General features: G+C 38.7%; 1 protein-coding gene across 5 annotated transcripts in view; it reads left to right on the plus strand.

Annotated features, from left to right (window-relative positions):
- Positions 1–20,999, plus strand: part of Arhgef28 (Rho guanine nucleotide exchange factor 28) — a 328,072-nt gene extending 307,073 nt beyond the window's left edge. For all 5 annotated transcript variants that reach the window (XM_021251666.2, XM_004874150.4, XM_087209586.1 and 2 more), the window contains one exon: positions 19,836–20,999. In XM_021251666.2, coding sequence (XP_021107325.1) covers positions 19,836–19,999 — 164 coding nt within the window. In that variant the 3' untranslated portion in view covers positions 20,000–20,999. The remainder of the gene's footprint in view (positions 1–19,835) is intronic.
- Positions 21,000–21,686: the final 687 nt, after the last annotated feature.

Below are 21,686 nucleotides of genomic sequence, written 5' to 3' on the forward strand. Positions count from 1 at the left end.
ATCAATTATTGATTTTAATCATTGTTCATCCTTATTTACACTTTCAATTTCTCACACTAGAGAAACTATTCGGTATTTACACGTGTGTCCTATTTATTTCACTTAAGAGTATGGCCTCAATATGCATCCATTTAGCTATAAATGTCTCTAGTTTCTCATTCTTTATGGCTGAGTAGTACTCCATTTTATAAAAAAACCCACATCTTCTTTATCCAGTTTCTAGCTGATGGGCACTTGGGCTGTTTCCAAGCTTTAGCTATTACAAATTGTGTCACTATAAACATGGGAGCACATATATCTCTGTGGTATGACTCTTTTAACTCTTCGGGGAAAATACCCAGTAGCGGAATAGCTGGGTCAAATGGGACCTGCAGTCCTAGTTCTTTGAGGTATCTCCATACTGATTTCCACAGTGGTTGCACCAATCTACATTCCCACCAACAATGGAGAAGGGTTCCTTTCTCCCCACACCTCTGCCAGCATTTGTTGTTGGTTGATTTCTTGATAGCAGCCATTCTTTCTGGGGTGAGGTGGAATCCCAGTGTTGTTTTCATCTGCATCTCTTGAATGACCAGTGATGTTGAACATTTTTTCATAAAACATTTCACAACTTTGTACTTGATGAAAAGGGCAAAAAACTCATTTGTAGACCTTTAAAATAAAGAATTGGATGCCAATTTTTTAAAAAGTCTGGTAATAACATAATTATTAAGAAGCAGGTAGAACTAATGAGCTAGGGTGTGTTTGATTTAATTGTTTGCCTTCTTCTGGTTTAAAGTAAAACACTGCATCTTGTATGCTTAAGAATTTCAACAGCTGTTTTCCCCTCCACTGAACCAGTGAGTAAATGCATCATTGAAATTCGTAGGTTGATTTCCTGCCTTACTTAGCTGGCAGAGAAATGAACTTGATTCTTCTTTTCTCAGCAAAATGAGGAGCATAACTCCTTTGGCAGGTGTGGGGTCATGCTGCCAGCACCTTTCAGAAAGAAAGTGTTTAGGAGTCCATGGACTCTGGATCCTTAACAGGAGTTCAGGTCTTGAGAATTCTACCCGGTCCTTGTATCTACATGTCACTGAGCTCAACACACTCTTTTCTTTCTAATTAGTACATGTTTGCAGTACATAATGTTTACACTCCTTGTGTGGAGTTGGTGCATATACATAACATATCTTAATTGTGTTTTTTCTTCCCTTCCCTTTCCCTCTCCCTTCAGCTCTAGATTTCCTTCCTATTTGAGAAAGATCTCTCTCCCTACTTCCTATTATCTATCTTTTATTTTGCTCTTTATTTATAATTTGGAGTTCTCATATAAGAGAAACTATGTGATATTTAAGCTTGGTGTCTGATTTATTTCTCTTAACATTATGGTCTCAAGGTGCATCTATTTTTGTACATGTGACTCAAGTTTATTTTTCTTTATGGGAGAGTACTACTCCATTGTGTATTAAATGCCACTTTTTTTTTATCCATTCACCTGTTAATGGACATACAGGCCACTTCCAAGATTTAGCTATTATGAATTGTGTTGCTCTAGAACATAGGTATGCATAAATCACTGTAATATATTGTCTCTTAACTCTTTGGGGAGGATTCCTAGAAGGGAAATAGCTGGGTTGAATGGAATTTCTAGTTTTAGTTTTTTGAGGAATCTCCACACTGATTTCTGTAGTGATTGCACTAGTTTACATTCCTGCCAACAGTGTTTGAGTTTCTTCCACTTTCCCCCACCCCCAACCCCCACAGCCTTGCCAGCATTTGTTATTTGATTCTTGATGATGGCCATTCTTTCTGGGGTTAAAGTGTTGTTCTAATTTGTATTTATCTAATGGCCAGTGATGTCAAACATTTCTTCATGTATTTATTGGCCATTTTTTGTGTGTTTTGTATTTTTCTTGGTACCGGGGATCGAACTTGGGTCCCTGCGCTTGCACAGCAGGCGGCGAAACCACTGAGCTAAATCCCTGGCCCAGGCCATTTTTTGATTAGGTCTTTTATTTTGATTGGGTCTAATTTATAAAAATTCTTTATACATTCTAGATATTAGTCCTCTGAGGAATAGCTGGAAAAACTTTTTTTCAATTCTGTGGCTTGTCTTTTCACTGGGTTGGTTGTTTCTTTTGCTGTGCAGAAGCTTTTTAATCTGATATGATCTTATTTATTGATTCATGGTACTATTTCCTGTCCAATTGGGGTTCTAGTCAGAAAATCCTTGCCTAAGCCTATGACTTCAAGAGTTTTATCTATTTTATCTTCCAGCAGATTGTTTCTGCTTTATCATTTAGTTCTTTGGCCCATTATGATTTTAGTTTAGTACCTGGTGAGAGATAGGGGTCTACATTCAATCTTCTGCATGTGGACAGCCAGTTTCCCTGGCACCAGTTATTTAAAAGGCTATCTTTCCTCCATTGTATCTTTTGGCCCCTTTATCAAAGATTAAATAGTTGAATGTGCTTGGGATTGTTTCTGCATTCTCTATTCTATCCCACTGGGCCTCATGCCTGTTTTAATAAGTTGTCCTTGCTTCTTAATTGGGAGTTGAACATTTGAATATCTTAATTTGTTTTGATTATTTAAAAATGGACATACTTCTTGTCTACCTAAAAGTATTATGGACAATTCATATGTATGCAGAATTAACAGAGGAGTAGAGGAAACACTCATTTACCTAATACCTAGCTTCAAAAATTTATGGTCCATTAAGTTTTATCTAGATTTCCTACCCTCCCACACACATTATATATTATTTTGAAGCAAATTCTAAGTTATATACACTGTTGATCCATAAATATTTTAACAGATAAGTCTCAAAGATATGATACTATTTTTTAAAACCATTATCACACCTAGGAAAAATTTAACAGTAAATAATTCCATAACATCAACATAGTCATTATGTTTGAATTTCCAATTGTTTTGTAACTGTCCCATGTGTATATATTTCCAGTTTGATTTTCTTTTACTTGGAACCAAATAAACACCACACAATGTAATTATAGTTATTTGCTGATCTATAAAAGGCTTAATTATGACAAATTTCAAGTTTACAGGAAAGTATAGAAATATGCATCAGGCATGCATTTAATAAGTGTTAACATTTTGCCATTTTTGCTTCAGGGGTTTGTTGGCTTTTTCTCTTTTTAGAAAATAAAATATTACTGATATGGCTAAAGTCCCTCCCATTATCTTTTCTCTTCTTTCCTATTCAGAGTTAACCAAGTGCTAAAATTGGTATATGTCTCTTCTATGGTACATTTTTAGGCTGCTGCTATGTACGTACATGCATCTGTAACAAATATATCATATTTATGGTTTTTAACACATAAAATAACCATTCATATATGCACATATGATGTCTTTTTTGGATTTTTTTTTTCACTCAACATGGATGTTTATATGTGTAGCGCAAATTGTTCATTTTAAACTGTTACATGTTATTTCATTAAATAAATATCTGCATATTCATTGCACTACTAGCAAGTAGAGTATTTCCTAAGTTTTTTGATTACAAATTATGCCCAGTAAACATTTTTTTCCAAAACATGTATCCTGGAGCCCATGAATGAGAGTATGATACCAAAAAGTGATAAGGCTGTCTTCAGCTTTGTCAGGTGTGATCAGTTTTTTCCTACAGTGGTTGCTCATTATGAGGATCATGGGCAATGGGTGAGGACTCCCATTTCTCTGGTCCTCAGCACTCAGAAGAATTTTTGCCAATACAATGGGTATGAAATGGTAACTCATTCTTTCCATCTGCCCTTTTCTGATTACCAGTTAGATATATAGTACTGTTTCATAATTATTGGCTTTTTAAGGTTCCTTTTTCTGTGAATTAATTCTCAGTTCATGTAAGTTTTTTTTCTAACCTGTATTGATTTTGGAATTTCAAAAGTGTCTACTCAACTATACAGATTCTTTTTGCATATGTATAATGCATTTTGTACTTTGAGAAGTTTTCAGAAGAACTCTATTTACAAGCATAGCCGGGACACTTTAGGATTGGAAAGGGATAGTTGAGCTCACCTAAGACACAGAAGAATCAATTGCAAGTACAGAAAGTCCTCCAAGGGCCATTCCAGCCTCCACCATTCGCCCTAGTTTTCCTGAGCATACTTTCTTCCTATTTCCCATCAGTTTCCTCCAAAGCCCCTGTACCTTTCTCAATAGTTTAACAATATTATTTTACACACAGTATATCTAATGCATCTATCAGCTTTATTTTCTTTTCTAGAAATTTTGCCTTTTGGGTCTTCTACCCTTCTGTTCCCGTAAGAATTAGTCCTGCTGTGTGTTGTCGCCTGGTTGTCTCTTGCAGCTGTCCCTTGAGGTCTGTGTGCTCAAAGCCTGGGCTTCCTCCTTTAGGCAAACCTATGGCGCGAGTGCTGCAGTGGTCTGTTTGTATCATTGAAAGCTCTAAAAGGTTTGCCATCACTGCTTGGGGGGGTCATGTTTCTAGAACTTTCCCTAAGTAAAGATGTTAGTGAAAGTAAATTTGTTTCCAAATGACTCGAAATGTCTTTCTTATTTAACGTATTTATTTTGCTACCTGGACTTTTTATAATTTATCTGAGATTAGAATTCAAGATGAAAAAAATTGTTTTCAGAACTTAAAAAAATTTGACTCTTCTACTTTTCAGCATAGCTGCTAAGAATTGTGATATCATTCTGATTCCTGATCCTTTGTAAATTGTTTCCATACTGGAAACTTTTAGAACTGTCTTTTTATCTTTTCTTACATGGATTTTAAAATATGCCTTCATGTGATCTTTTGTTAAAATTATTTTTATTGGTTATTCACCAAATTTGTTCAATCTAGAGATGTATTTCCTTCAATTTTAGGAAATAGTGCAACCTGCCCACTACCCTCTCCTTCCCTCCTCTCTTCTTCTCCTCTTCCACCTATGTCTTATTTTGAGATAGAACCTTAAGTTGCTCAGGCTGGCCTTGACTTGGGATCCTTCTGCCTTGGCCTCCCAAGTAGCTGTAATTTCAGGTTGTGCCACCACATCCAGCTTACTCATTTTCTTCTTAAAAAATAATTGCTTCACTTTAGCTATGTCTTGCTGGGACCATTTTTGGCTGGAAGTGCGCCCTTTTAAATGCTCTGATTGATCTTTTTTCCCTTGTATTTCCATTTCTTTTTATTTCTGTTTTACTTTCTAGGGGATTTTTTTTGTCCTTTACCTCCTACTAATCCATTCATTTTGCTTTTAAAATTCAACTCTCATAATTTTGATTTCTAAGACATTTTCCTTGTTCCTATAGATTCTATTTCATAGACTCTCATTTTGTGGTTGAAATGTTTCTTATTTATTTTTTAAAGCTAGTAATTATGTTGTTTTGGGGTTTTCTGAAGCTTCTTGTGTTCCTGAGTTGTGTTCTGGATTTTCCAAGTTAGATTTGTCTCTGTGTTCAGTTTAGGCTCTTTCAGAGTCCATAGTTGACCCACCATTATAGATTGGTTGGGGATGGACCTGAATGAGAGCAGTGTACAAGATATAGAACAGGGCTGGCATCTTATCCTTGCTCAATATGTTACGCTGTTTTACTATTTTAAAAGTTTTCTGCAAGCCTGGCTATTTATGTTCATAGACCACTCTGAAATATCTTTTAAAATAAATGTAAAATTTGAAACTTTTCAGGAGAAAAATGATAAAAATAAAAAAGAATTACTGTACTAAGAAACCTGAGAAGGAATTTTTGGACTATCTTCTATTTTGATCAGTTTTGAGAAGCACCCCAAGTGCTATGTTAGAGATAACAAACCACTAAAGTTTGTAAACTACTAAGTTTGATAAGTATCATTATAAGTCAGAGAAAATTCAAGTTTGCCTTTATAATAACAATTCTCCCACTCACAGGCTGACATATTTTTTATGGACTGAAGAGCTTGGTAGCCCAAGAATTGCTAATAATTTAATACCTGTTTTATGTGTGCGGTGGCTTGTAGTTTGAGTAAATGTGGGTGTGCACTGCTTGTGAACATCCTCTGAAGTGTTGTGGTGGGGAGAAGCAAGGCACTGCTGTATTCAAGCGTCCAAGCTTACAAATGAGGAAAAGGAAGTTCTTTCTAAATGAGATGATGACGATGATGACCCAAGGTCAGACAGTGTTCATGGCTTTGTGGGAGAAGCCTGTCGTGCAGTTCCACCTTTATTTCATTTTCTGTTTTTTCTGCTGGGAAGACAAGGTTCAGATAAAGTGAGATTTTAAGGTCTTTTCTAACCATAAGAATTCCAAATTGATGGTTCCCTAGGACATTATATGTAATTTTTAAACCTATTAACTAACACTTTCATTCATTTGACAATATATATTGACATCGATTATTATGACCTAAAGTTTACTTTTATATTGTTGAACTAGCAGTACTACCTTTATTTCCTATTCTTTTTTTTTTGTATTAAATTCTTTTATTGGTACATTGTAGGTATACAACACAATTACATTTCTCATTGGGAATTGTACCTTTACATAATGCATCTTGGTTCTTATTTTTTCCCCATTCCTAGCCCTCCCTTCACGCTCTCCACCCTTCCCTATTTACAAAGACTTTATTTCCATTTTTTCCATTTCTCATCATTTTTCCTTTCCCTTCTTTCCTTTCCCCTGCCCCTCCCACTACCCCTACCCCTTTGGACCTTTTCTTCCGATTTTACATTATCGATTATTCATTCTAATCATTGGTACATTTTAGGAATACAATATAATGACATTCATCATTGGAAATTTGCACGTTTACATAGTCTCTCTTGGTTCTTATTTTTCACCCTTGCCCAGCCCTCCCTTCAACCCCTCCACTCCTCCCTAGTTACAAAGATTTTGTTCCTATTTTTCCATTTTCTCATATTAATCCCATTCCCTTCTATCCTTTCCCCTAGCCCTCCCACTTCCTTCCCCTTTGCCCCTTTTCTTCCTATTTCACATTACCTATTATACATTTAGTTCTTATTTACACTTTCAGATTCTCACACCAGAGAAACTATTTGGTATTTACACATGTGTGTCCTATTTATTTCACTTAAGAGTATTGCCTCAATGTGCATCCACTTAGCTATAAATGTCTCTAATTTCTCATTTTTTATGGCTGAGTAGTACTCCATTTTATAAAAAACCCACATTTTCTTGATCCAGTCTCCAGTTGATGGGCATTTGGGCTGTTTCCAAGTTTTAGCTATTACAAACTGTGCTGCTATGAACATGGGTGCACATATATCACTGTGGTATGATTCTTTTAATTCTTTGGGGAAGATCCCCAGCAGTGAAATAGCGGGGTCAAATGGGACTTCCAGTCCTAGTTCTTTGAGGTATCTCCATACTGATTTCCCCAGTGGTTGCACCAGTCTACACTCCCACCAGCAGTGGAACAGGGTTCCTCTTTCCCCACAGCCCCACTAGCATTGGTTATTGGTTGATTTCATGATAGCAACCATTCTTTCTGGAGTGAAGTGGAATCTCAGCGTTGTTTGCATTTGCATCTCTCGAATGACCAGTGATGTTGAACATTTTTTCATGTATTTATTTGCTATTTCTACTTCTTTGTGTGAGAAATGTCTGTTCATTTCAGATGCCCATTTTTGGATTGGGTCTTTAAATTTGGGAGGTCTGATCTTTTTAAGTTCTTTATAGATTCGAGATAGTAGACCTTTGTCTGAGGAAGAGCAGGTGAAGATTTTTTCCCACATTGTGGGTTGTCTCTTCACACTGCTGGTGGTTTCTCTTGCTGTGCAGAAGCCTTTTAATAAGAAGAGATCCCACTTGTTGATTGTTTGTGCTAGTTCACAGGAAACTGAGGTTTTGTTCATAAAATCTTTTCCTACACCGATGTCTTCAAGGGTTCTACCTAACCTCTGTTCCACCTGGTTCAGAGTTTCTATTTTAATAATTAGATCTTTAATCCATTTTGATTTTAGTTTAGTGCATGGTGAGAGATACAGGTCTAGTTTTAATCTTTGGCAAGTTGAAGCCCAATTTTTCCAGCACCATTTATTCAAGAGGCTATCTTTCCTCCAGTGAGGATGTTTGGCTCCTTTGTCGAAGATGAGATGGCTGAGTGTGTCTGGCGTTGTTTCTGCATCTTCTAATCTGTTCCACTGGTCCTCAAGACTGTTTCTTTGCCAGTACCATGCTGTTTTTATCACAGTAACTTTGTAGTACAGTTGCAGGTTGGGGATTGTGATACCCCCTGCCATGTCTCTGTTACCTAGAATTGCTTTTGCTATTCTGGGTCTCTTCTTGTTCCAAATGAATTTTTGGATTGTTTTCTCGAGGTCTATGAAGTATGCTGCTGGGATCTCAATTGGAATTGCATTAAATCTATATAGCAGTTTTGGAAGTATGGCCATTTTCACTCTATTAATCCTTCCTACCCAGGAGCAGGGGATGTCTGTCCATTTTCTGATATCATCTTCAATCTCTCTTTTCAGAGTGCCATAGTTTTCAGAGAAGAGGTCTTTGATTTCTTTCATTAGGATGATTCCTAGGTATTTCAGTTTTTTGGATGCTATTGTGAAAGGAATTATTTGCTCCGTTTCTCTCTTGGTGAGTGTGTCATTGGTGTAGAGGAAAGCTATTGATTTTTGTGTGTTGACCTTGTAACCAGCTACTTGACTGAATTTGGTTATTAAGCCTAGAAGACTTTTGGTGGAGTTCTTGGGGTCTTCTATATAGAGTATCATGTCATCTGCAAATAATGACAATTTGATTTCTTCATTTCCTATCTTTATTCCTTTTATTTCTTTCTCTTGTCTAATTGCCATGGCCAATCTTCCCAGAACTATATTGAACGAGAGTGGTGATAGTGGACATCCTTGTGTTGTTCCTGATTTTAGTGTGAAGGATTTCAGGTTTTGACCAATTAGTATTATATTGGCTGTTGGTTTTTCATAGATGGCTTCTATCAGTTTGAGGTAGAGACCATCTATTCCAATTTTTTGTAGGGCTTTTATCATAAGTGCATGTTAGATTTTGTCAAATGCTTTTTCTGCATCTATGGAGATAATCATACGGTTTTTGTCCTTGGCTCTATTGATATAGTGTTTTACATTGATTGATTTTCATGTATTGAACCATCCCTGCATCCCTGGGATGAATCCCACTTGATCAGAGTGTATGATCTTCTTGATGATCTTCTGCATTCTGTTTGCCATTATCTTATTAAGGATTTTTGCATCTATGTTCGTTAGTGAGATTGGCCTATAGTTCTCTTTTTCAGTTGGGTTTTTCTCTGCTTTGGGGATCAAGGTGATGCTTGCTTCCAGGAATGAATTTGGGAGTATTTCTTCCCTTTCAATTTCACTGAAGAGTTTAAACAGTAGTGGCAGCAGTTCCTCTCTAAATGTCTTGTAGAATTCAGCAGTGAAGCCATCAGGGCCTGGGCTTTTCTTAGTTGATAAGTTTTTAATTACATTTTCAATTTCTTTGGTTGATATTGGGTTGTTCAGAATTTTTAGGTCTTCTTCGTTCAACTTTGGTAATTCGTATGTATCTAGGAATTTGTCCATTTCTTCTGTGTTTTCCGTCTTATTGGCGTATAGGTTCTGGAAATAGGTATTGATGATCCTCTGGATTTCTGCTGGGTCTGTTGTAATTTCACCCTTTTCATTACTAACTGCATGGATTTGGGCCTTTTCTTTCCTTTTTCTGACAAGATTGGCTAAAGGTTTGTCAATTTTGTTGATTCTTTCGAAGAACCAACTCTTGGCTTCATTGATTTTTTGTATCATTCTCTTAGTCTCCATTGCATTGATTTCTCCTCTGATCTGTATAATTTCCTCCCTTGTATGAGCTTTGGGGTTGTCCTGCTCTTCTTTTTCTAGAAGCTTGAGGTTCAGCATGAGGTTGTTTAATTGGGCTTATTCTGTTTTCCTAATATGTGTATTCACTGCTATGAATTTCCCTCGTAAGACTGCTTTCATTGTGTCCTATAGATTCCACTATGTTGTATTGTCATTGTCATTTAATTGAAGGAACTGTCTGATTTCTTCTTTAATTTCCTCTGGGACCCATTGGTTATTCAGAAGTGTGTTGTTCAATTTCCACATGTTTATGCAATTTTTCCTCTTTCTTTTGCTATGGATCTGCAATTTCATGGCACTATGGTCTGATAATTTACAGGGGATAACTTCAATTCCTTTGCACTTCCTTAAACATGTTCTGTGAGCGAGTATGTGGTCTATTTTGGAGAATGACCCATGTGCAGCTGAGAAGAATGTGTATTCTGATTTTGTGGGGTGGAAGACTCTGTAAACATCTGTTAAGTTCATTTGTTCAAGAGTTCGATTGAGTTCTAGTATTTCATTACTTATTTTTTGTCTAGTGGATCTATCTATTTGTGACAGTGGGGTGTTGAGGTCCCCCACTGCAATTGTATTAGTGCATATATGACTTTTCATGTCCGTTAGTATTTGTTTTATATAGTTGGGTGCACTAGTGTTTGGTGCATAGATATTTATGATTGTCATCTCTTCCTCTTGGATTCTTCCCTTTACAAGGATGTAGTGTCCCTCTTCATCTCTCTTAATCAGGGTTGGTTTGAAATCTACTTGATCTGCAAAGAAGATAACTACTCCTGCTTTTTTTCGGGTTCCTCTTGCATGGAGTATTGTTTTCCACCCTTTAACTTTCAGTCTATGAGTTTCCTTTTGAATTAAGTGTGTTTCTTGTATGCAGCATATTGTTGGATTTTGCTTCGTGACCCATTCTACCAGTCTATTTCTTTTGATTGGTGAATTGAGACCATTAACATTGATGGTTATAACTGAAACGTATTGACTTGTCATTGCCATGACTTTTTCTTTTTGTTGGGTTCTCCCCCTTTACATTTAATTTCTTGTCATGCCAGATGGGTTCATTCTGCTTTGTTTCCTGGGGTTGTGATCCTCAATGTCTGTTCCTAGGCTATTGTGTAAAATTCTTTGGAGTGCTGGTTTGGTATTCACGAAGTTCCTAAGGTGCTCTTTGTCATGAAAGTATCGTATTTCTCCATCCATTTTGAAAGATAGTTTTGCAGGGTACATCAGTCTGGGTTGGAGGCTGTTTTCTTCTTGGAATATGTCACTCCAAGCTCTTCTTACCTTGATGGTTTGTGTTGAGAAGTCTGCTGTGATTCTGATGGGCTTTCCTTTGTATGTGATTTGTTTCTTTTCTCTGACTGCTTGGAGAACTTTGTTCTTCTGTTGTGTTTCTGGAATCTTAATGATTATATGCCTATGTGTAGATTTTTTTTGATCAAGCCTATTTGGAGTTCTATATGCCTCACTTATCTGTATGTCAAGCTCTTTTCCCCTGCTTGGGAAGTTTTCTCCCATTATTTCTGTGAAGAGATTTTTTATGTCATCTCCACTGTCTCTTGTTTCTTCATTGAGCCCAATCAGTCTTATGTTATTCTTCTTTGCATCATCCAACAGCTGCTGGATTGATTTCTCATATTCCCTTATAATTTTGAAGCAATTTTTCTTTTCCTGGTCACTAACTGCAATCTTATGTTCTGTATCTGAATTTCTATCCTCACATTGGCTCACTCTGCTGTGTAGACTTTCAGTGGAGTTTTTCATGTCCTGGAAATCTATTTGCATCTGTTTTATGGATTCCATTTGTTTCTTATGTTGGGATTCCATCATGTTCCTGAGCTCCTCTCTAGATTTATTAATCATGTCTTGCACTAGGAGCAGAATTTCTCCTGTTATCTGAGAAATTATTTCTGATTTCATTTTTTCCAGATCCCCTTTTGTTGCCAGTTCAGTGGGTCCAGGTGGTTGAGTATCAGAGTGTTCAGTCTCATTTCCCTTTGGGGTTGCTGTAGGTGATCTGGAAGTGTGGTTTTGAGACTTATTTACATGTTTTCTCATTTTGACTGGGGCGGGGGGCTGTTAGCGCCTTCACGGATTACCTCCTCTGAGCTGGGTGAGGTGGGACAGGGGCGGGGAGCAGCGGTAGAGATGGTGACCCAAAAGCCCTTTCCTGTGAGCTGGGAGCAGCGGGAGGGATGGTGGCCTGGAAGCCCCTTCCTCTGGACCAGGAGCAGTGGGATGGCAGCTCAGAAGCCCCTCCCTCTGGGCCGGGAGCGGTGGAAGGGGTGGTGGCCTGGAAGCCCCTTCCTCTGGGCCAGGAGCAGTGGGACAGAAGGTGGCCCAAAAGCCCTTTCCTCTGGGCTGGGAGCAGCGGGAGGGATGGTGACCCAAAAGCCCTTTCCTGTGGGCTGGGAGCAGTGGGATGATGGCACAGAAGCCCCTACCTCTGGGCTGGGAACAGCGGGACTCAGTACCTTAGTCTGGTGGTCTGGTGTCCTCTGCATCTTTGTAGTGTGGAGCCAGGTGGCTGCTTATCTGCAGCGGGGTAATTCGGTGTCTTCCGCGCGACTCAGGACCTCGGTAGGGCGTGCACAGACCTTCCTGATTTGGCGTATTCCACGCGACTGGGGACCTTGGTAGGGCATGGGCAGACCTGCCTGTCTGCAGCGGGCTGATTCGGCGTGTTCTGTGTGACTCAGGACCTCGGTAGGTCATGGGCTGACCTGCCTGTCTGCAGCGGGGTGATTTGGGGTCTCTATTTCCTATTCTTTAAGGGAACTCAAACTGAAAAGGCTCAAATTCCAAAAGAATTGTATTAATTCATTGCTAGAGACAAATACCCCTGATTATAAAATGACATGTTTTATGAATTATATTTTATCTTGAAGATATTAGATATTCTGGGCAAGAGCAAAGATCGTACCTAAATCAGTATCCCTTTTTAATGGATAGCTATGAATGCAAATGAACCCTGTCCCTCTTATGGACAATTTGTGTGTCTTTCTGAATAGATATAAACCCATACATGCACTTAGCAATGACTTGTCATTTTATCAAAAAATACTTAAGTGCCTTTCTCTAAAAGAACTCTTTTTAAAACCATCTCCATAATATCATTATCACACCTAATGTCATATTAACAATTGCTACTTAAAAATCATGCCGTCAGTACTACTTGACTTTTTCTGATTTTCTCATAAATGCCTTTTCCTTTTGTTTTGTTTAGATTAGGAGCCTCATGTTTTTATATATTGCATGTGGTTGGTATATCTCTTAAGAATTTTAAATCTGAGCCCACTTTTAGTGGCCCAGGCCGCCTGAGGCTGCTTCTGGCCGGACCCCATGTGGGAGCTGGCAGCCTCCTGGGCAGCCCAGTACAGGGCTTAGGCATCAGTGCAGCCCCCAGCCTGCCTCTGAGCTTGTTGGCTTGGAACAGGTGCCTGTGAGGGAACCTTGGCTTGCTCTACCTGCCACCCCATCTTTGAAGATCACATATATGAGAAGTTAGATGCAATCACTGATGAGGAGAATGATATGCTTGATCTGGCTTATGGACTAACAGACAGGTCACGGTCGGGCTGCTAAATCTATTTGACCAAATCGATGGACAATATGACTGTTCAAGTACCTGAGGCAGTGGCTGATGCCAGACAATCTGTTGACGTGGGCAAGAGTTCCTAAGTTAAAATAAAAAGAAATATTTTCACACACACAAAAAGAATTTTAAATCTGAAATTCTTTTGCCCCTCCTTTATCTTTTTTAATCTTATGATCTTACAATTTATTTGTTGAAAGGACTCATACTTTTTTTCCTGAAAAATTTCCCACATCCTAGATTTTGCTGATTCCATTCCCTAGTCATTTAATATATTCTTCTACCCCTGCAGCTTCAGTAAAATGATAGTTGGGAATAGACATTTGGTTAAGTGCAGACTTCATTTTTTGACATAAAAATATCTCCTTGAATGTTGTTGCGTGTTTCCCATTGCGTCCCATCAAGTAGGGCAGGATGTCTGTTTCTCTGTTTGTGATGTTAATGATCCCTGGGTTCTGGTGTCATCAGCTCCATCCAACCATTGTAACCTTTCCCATCAGCTTTTCTCTTAGCGGCTTTATCAATTATTGATGATTACTGCCTGGTCCAATCCAGACATTATATACAGAATCATGAGATCCTGAATTTGGAAACCCTCACTTATTTCCAACTTCTCACTTCTGATTTATTGTAGTATCACAATCATTTTTCTCTTCCTAGTCTATAGTAGATTTGTAGTTGTCTAATGCCCTGGTCTCCAAAGTGTGTTCCATGGAACACATCCTGAGATGTACCCTGTGAGAAAAGGTGTGCTGAGTTTAGGGGATGGCTCATGCTGTTTCTTCCTCTGAGGGATTTATAATACACACAAGCCTATCTGTGTTCTGAGAAATCTGTCAGTTAAGGAGCTTGATGCACCCAGACTTTCATTAACTTAATTGACTGCTGTATTCTTTTATCATGAATACCTATTGGGTATCCTGCATAGAGAAACAATTTGAAATGCATTTCAAGGGCAAGGTGAGGAGACTCGAGGTGCTGCTGTTAAAGGTCATGGCCCATTCATGGTGCCACCTTTGTTGGGAGAAGGATGAATGTGAGAACAAATCAAAGTTCAGATACCAGATCAATATGCTGTATCGTTAGTTACAAATACAGAAATAAAATCCAATTCTCATAATCACAGCTTTTAAAAAATTGCTTTCTAACTTTACAAATTTGTGCACACACACACACTCCAGTTTAAAATAACTTGCAGTTGTTTTATGTTATTTTATTTCAGGTGCAATATTGGCACTTAAGGAATAGAAAGGGGAATCATAGCCCTCATTTAGGCTGTTTGCTTCAGACATCAACTTCAGATTGGTTTTCATGCCAGAGGCTCACATCCTGTTTGTGGCTCACTATGGAAAATTGAGTTGAGCAAAATCAGGGACAGAGACCAATTTTCTTTTGCTCTGAAGATACCTCAAGCTCTGTACAATAAATGTTTTCTATTAGAGGGAAAATGTTGTGCATTAATGCTCCTGAGAAAAAATAGTGATTGCCAGTAATGCCATCAGGAAATGATTTTTTAAATGTTTTAGAGTGTAAGCCTGAATGATTCACAAAAGAAAGAATACAACTTATTTTACAGAGTTGGAACATTAATGCTAAAATCATTTTTTGAGGTAGAGTTATTCTAGGAAAGTGTGAATTTTGATTTTAGGAACATTCACCAGGGATATAGTAATGAGAAGTACAAGTGAGAAAGCTTGATTAAAATAAACAAGAACAGAGTCAGGGCTCCAAGGACACAAAGATCTGTTCTGTGGCCCCTGATGGGGAGGATAGACTGGAATAAGACATGGAGAGGGTTGAACGGTGCGTCATTGGTGATTTCACAGGAGACTAAACATGGGCAGTGCTGGGCTTCTGGGTTCTTGGCCACTGGGTGCAATCTTGAGCTAAATTCAGACCTTGGCAGTTGATATTTATGATGAAAGTTATACAGTGCTTTTAAATTTAAATAAAACTTTGGTTTAAAAATAATTCAAAATACTTTTCTATTTAGAAAATTCAGGAAAAAGCAAAGTGCATTAACTAAATATTTTAAAATCATAGGCAATCCTTTTCTACTTGTTACAAGCCTGTTTTTCTATCTCTTCCTTCCCTTTCTCCTTTCCCCTCCCCGCCCCTCTCCTCCCATCTCCCCTCCTCTCTTCTTTTCCTTTTTCAGTGCTGGAGATTGAACCCAGGTGCTTATTACTGAGTTACATTCTTGTCCTTTAAAAAAAAAATTTTTTGTATTTTGAGACAGGGTCTAGCTAAATTGCTAAGTTGCCCAGGCTAGGCTTGAATTTGTGATACTCCTGCTTCACCCTCCTAGAGTGCTAGACAGATTTCTTCTTTGTGACAAGATACCTTAAGTTTGCCATTCACAGGAGAGAAATCAAGTGTAGATTTTGACTGTAGGTATTGTTTGCAACTCAGTCGTTTGCTTTCCATATGCTTTCCTTTGAAGATTGTATGTGAGCTTCCTTCAGTAAGTATTGTGGGAAAATTGAAGAGAGAGGAATGAAAAAAGAATCTGACAACTACCTTAAAAAAATGATATTAACAGAAATTTAGATAGTAAATTTAGTTGCATTTCCTGAGTACAAAGCAGAAGAAAATGTATTCATTTTTTTGTATCTCTAGAATGTTATAATGAATCATAGAACCTAAACACAAATGTATAATTTCAAACACAGTATAATAAGTTTAACATACTTTCTTGTTGATTTCATTTCAACCTTTCATGCATCGAAGCCCAGAGAGGGGAAATGACTTCCCCAAGTTTACTTTTTTTTTTTTTTTCTGTTGCTGGGGATCGAACTTGGGACCTTGCACTTGCCAGGCAGGCGGCGGCACCACTGAGCTAAATCCCTGGCCCCCCCAACATTACATTTTACCTAATGAATTAAAATATTTCATTCACTTTGCAGTTTAGCTATTATTTTATTCATTGGGAAGATGATACATACGTATTTTGCACACTGAATTTATAGACTCGTCTTGAAAATAGCCAATTACCTAGTTAGCTTAAATAAATAATAATACTGGCTAGGTGATAGAGGGAAAGCTGATTCTCTTCACAGTTAGTTAGCAATTCTAATACTGGGTGAACAGAGAAAAGTGTGAAAATGATAAATACAAGAGTCAACAAGAAGGTTGCAACTAAGGGCTAAGGAGCAGATTTCGGGACTTGCTGGATGATCAGTCCTCCCCACACACATGTTCCTTGGCAGCACAGGTATTTTCTGCCCCACATATCTATAAGAAAGGAATGCCAGTCAAAAATGTGAATAGCTATCATTTAAAAAACTGCATTAGGAGATTCACTTGGACTTCACAGTGGTCCTCATAATGTGAATATGGGAATTTCTTGTGTGTAAATAGAAGCTCACTTATATAGCAGGAAAATCTCTGACCCAAGATTCTACCTTTCCACTTGGTTAAGCCAATCATTGGGTTTTTTATGTGCTTCAGCCTATTGGTCCTTATTTTAATCTTAATAATGCTCACTCTGCTTTAAACAGTTTCCAGAGAAACTTTAAAATTATTTCTTTAATGTAAGGAGGGGTAATGTTGGATCTTTGCAGTTTCATGTTTTGCTTCATTGTAGTAGCATTTTGCTTTTCAGTTGACCAAATTATGATTATATTCATATTTTTTTGGTTATTCAAAATAAGTAATCTATATTTATCTCCATCAGTTACATGTACTTTGATCATAAATGAAACTGGATGATTAATTTTACTCCCCAATAGTTCTGTTTTCTGAATCAGTGAGGTTTAATTTAAGCAATGTTTTCTTCAGTTTAGGGTTTTATATGAAGATCATACTCTCTAGGGTAAAAAGTGTGGCTAAATGTGACTGGCCTTGAGAAATGTGTAATTGCTGTGCTGGAGTTCTTTCAGAGCTGAAATGGAGTAATAAAATCAGAAATCATGGAACAGTTTCTAATTTCAAAGACAGACTGTCTGACCTCTGACCTTGCCTACAGAGTTCAGGTAGAAATCAAAAGAGAACATGGAGAAGGAAATTGAGTCCCCATCCAGGTGCCACACAACCACAGAAACATCTAGTAATACATCTGGAATTAGAGCATGGGCCAGTCACCTTAGGACCCAGCGAGCTCTCATTAGAAATGCTTTTCTTCTGTTTTTATTTTTGTTGGAAAATGTTCTGATTAAATGTCCCAATGCATGCATGTGCACATTCACACACAACACACACACACACACACACACACACACACACACACACACTTTACTCCTCCCCTATTATTCATTCTTCATTCTCTATTTTCCTGAACTAGAGCCTACAATTTAATTTAAGATAAAAGAATTCTCTCTTACATTAATTTGTTTCTTTGCTTTGTTCTTTGAACAAGTCTTCTCTTAAAGCTATGAAGGGGACTTCCTGGATTCCCAGTCCCATCAGTATTTTAGACTCTGCTACATTTCACTCCCCCAAGGTAGGAAACATACATAGATTAAGGGCTTCAGGGTGCTTAGCGTTGTAGCGTTTGTCAGCAGTGACCTCCTGCCTCATTTGATGGTTGATTTCTCATTCTCAAGGCAGTATTTCTGGCTGGACCCTCTGTTGCAGAGGAGGTAGCGTTATAGTGGCCTAGGTAACTGGTTCAATCTACCAGTATCTGCTGGATGGAAGTTTTGAGATTTTTTTCTTTGAAATTGTCTAATAAGCTGGCTCTATTCAGTGGCTAGGAAGAGGAATGGAGGGTGTGAACATGGTGCCTTCCTCTCTGGCTCTCTTGCTGTCTCTCTGTTTCCTGGCTACCATGAGGTGAGCAGCTTTCCTCCACCACACCATTTCTGCCTTGGAGTCAGCCAGACATGCAGTTAAACCTCTGAAACTGTGAACCAAAATAAATCTTTTCTCCTTTAGGTTGTGTTTGTTAGAAATTTTGTCCCAGCAACAAATGACTAATAAAATTTCCCACCTGCCAACTGCAGTCCCAAGATTTTGAGGGATAAAGAGATGATGAATGAAAAAGACCTGTACCGAGAGAAAGTCCTGGATAAATGATGGTAGCACTTCTGTAGTTGTGTTATCAGTTGTTAATGGGTTTCTGGTATTTGAGGGACAGGATCTGGAATTGGGGTCAGTAGAATCAAGTCACCACACTAAAAGTGGACTTTTTCTTTGCACCCCATTGATGTGTAAAGGATCAGGGGTGGCCTTTGCCTTTGAGCAGGCTGTGGGGTGTAGCCGCACCCAACTCCCTCCTTCTGCCTTCCCCAAAGATTGTCCTTTGCTTCAGAGACACAGGTAAGCTCTTGCCACTGCTCTTCCAGGTGATCCTCTACTTCCTATGGCTCTAGCTGCTCCTCTTCCATCAGCCACACCTTCTATTGGAAAAAGCAATGACAAGAGAGGTGGCAAAGGCCACTACCTCCTCAAAGAAGAGTCTTGTGGGGGCATTTTGCCCTTCATTTCTGCCAAGCTCTGCATACTATCTTCTCCCGCCATCAGAGATGTAGGTCAGTCACAAGCATGTTTGTCATTAGAATGCCAACAGTATTATATCCAGCTAAATAGTACAGACTGTGAATAAAGTCCAGTAAGGGCAAAGTCTCTTGCCAATGAGTGAAAAAGGGTGGACTGCATGGTGCTCCACCCTCCTTCCCCATTTGGATTTCTAAGCCTGCTCTGTGTTGGGCTACAACAGAAACTGGCTATTTATCATGTTGCCATGTGGCTGTGCCTGGGGAGGGTAGTTAAGGGGCCAAGGGTAGTGCAAGTGATTTGCAGCATGTGTGTTTCGTTCTTCAAATGAAAAGACTCCTTCATGTCCCTTTAAACCATGATATTACAAGGTTTTACCAGAAGGGAGAGTAGAGAGTGCCCTGGTGTTGCTAGGTAACCTGAAAAAACTCAAATCCAGTCATAGTTGGCATTGGCATGATTTTCCCCAAGAAATCTGCCTACTCTTACTAAGTACTGTGTATAGCATTAACACATTTTCATAATCCTTTCTCCCCATCCCTTGCCCACACCAGGAAAGACTCAGATACATTATTTGAGCCTTGAGGTCAACTCTTGACTTTGAGATGTTATAAGGGAAGATGTTGTACAGATGTAAATATGGTTTATTACACATAGCTACACTATGTATTTTCAAAGCCTGAATCCATTCTTTGAAAAAGTGAGCCTCCCTTTCCCAGCTGTAGCAGGGAATTAACTGTCATGAATAGGAACCTCTTTATTTACTTGAAACTTCCCTAGGGGGCTTTTACAAAGGAGATTTTTAGCCACTGGAAACATTTGTGCATACAGTCAAATACATCTTAGTAGTACTGATGAAATTGTTCGAGAGCCTGGTATGCTTCCTGGGCTCAACTGTTTTGTCTGTGGCTGACTACAAGGGCACAGCATATCCTTATCTCTGGGAAATATCATCATCTGTCTTGTAGGTCCCAAGCTGCCTCTCCTATAACCATGCTCTCTGTCTGTTGCAGATCTGGGCACCTCCTGGACAAAGTCCCCAGCCTTCCAGGACTCAAATCCACACTGCCCTCAGCTCCAGACATTTCTAGCAGAAGCAAAGCCAAATCTACCAACAGTGGCCATACAAGATGGGCAAGCAGCAGATAGAGTGGAAGAAGATATTGTTTACCTTTAATTGTGTTGTCATTATTTTACCAAACAAACCCAACCCTGGCACTTTTGGGAGAACCTTTCTTACCCAATCCTTCTGTGTGTGACTGTGCCCAAATTGCTTTAAGAATAATATTTAATATTTCATGCAAGTTCATTCTTGGCCAGAGTCTAATAATTAAATTATTGAAAACACCTCTGTATAATCTTTAACTTATCACATCTACTTTAAGATTTCCGGAGGAGAAACTAACTTGAATGAGCAGGAGTATATTAAAAGTTTCTTTGACTTTAGAGTAAAATTTCATATTGCATTTTATATGCAGTCACCTGGATTTGGAAATACCTTTTAAGGCAGAGATGAGGCAATTTGGATTTAAAGAGTCATCTTCATAATGGGTGACCTTTCACCGTCACAGCAGTTGGTTAATAAGAGTGGCCGGTGCCCAAAAAGGCACGAGAGACTGTGGGGAAGGCTTTTTCTCAGCCATCCTTTCTGTGTCGATCTCTTTGGGCATCAGAGATGGAGATCTGTCACCATCACCGTCACCGTCCCACAACGTGTCCTGCTAGGCATTTGTTCTGACCCTGTGGCCACTATCCCAGGTACACAGTCTGGAGATGCTTAGGACTGGACCCATGTGCTTTGAGACACACTTTCTTTGTCCTAATACCCGTGAGATTTCACGTCAGCGTTCAATAGCATCCTGCAGCCCAGCCCAGAGCCCCCTCAAGATGGTTGTGACATAAACAGTGAAACTCCATGAAAACCTTCACTTCTATCAGCTGGCCTGACCCTGCTGCCCCTGGACCACCAGCGATTATCACCCGCCCAAAAGAGCCCTTTCCTGCAGGGGAATGAACTTGCTGCCTGGAGGGCCTTTTCTGAAAAAGACACCTGGCAGAGCCTGCCTTTGAGTAATATGGGTGTCTGAGAAAATAAACCAGGAGATGTTTCCACTGTGTTCTGCAGAAATATTTGTATATGTTTTGGTCAGTGTCAATAAATATCTTTTATGTCATTATTTTACTCTCTAGTTTTAATATTAAGAATAGGACCATGGTAAAACACACATTTTACTCACACATAAATCTCTCCTTATAAAAAGTGAAAATAAAGGAAGGCTTTTCAGTTCATCCTGAATTGCAGCACTTACCAGGAGGAGTTGTGGGAAGGGGAAAAGAATTCATTCAGATCCCCGTTTTGTTTTTCCTGCTTGAAGTTATAAGTCATATATCTGCATTAGATTTTCACTTGGACAAGTTCAATCTTAAGTTTTTTTTTTTTTGTGCTGGGGCTCGAACTCGGGCCCTTGCGCTTGCAAGTCAGGTGGCGAAACCACTGAGCTAAATCCCCGGCCCTAATCTTAAGTTTTCAAAGACTTTTTTGGGGCACTCTTTTTTTTGACTCTTGATGCCTCTGATAATTTTTGTCATAATTATATTAAAAAGTTCAGTGACTAACCTTTTTCCAGAATGGGTACAGCTTCTTAAAATTCTAATGATTCCTTTATGTCCAAGCTAAACTCCTAAATTATAAGATGCATCTCCCCTTTCTAAAGACACCTAGAAAGAAAAAAAAAAATCTGTCTTCTTTCTAGCTCTGTGAAGTCTATTCCAGGATCCTGTGCTCTTGAATAAAAATCATATAGCTATTTTAGTCTAAATCCTTGTTCAGATAGCTATAAATATCTTTTTTCTTATGACAATGG

Source organism: Heterocephalus glaber, unplaced genomic scaffold, assembly GCF_053883595.1.
Source record: "Heterocephalus glaber isolate CG9 unplaced genomic scaffold, H.glaber_assembly_v1.0 deba00001056, whole genome shotgun sequence".
Classification (NCBI taxonomy): Eukaryota; Metazoa; Chordata; class Mammalia; order Rodentia; family Bathyergidae; genus Heterocephalus; species Heterocephalus glaber.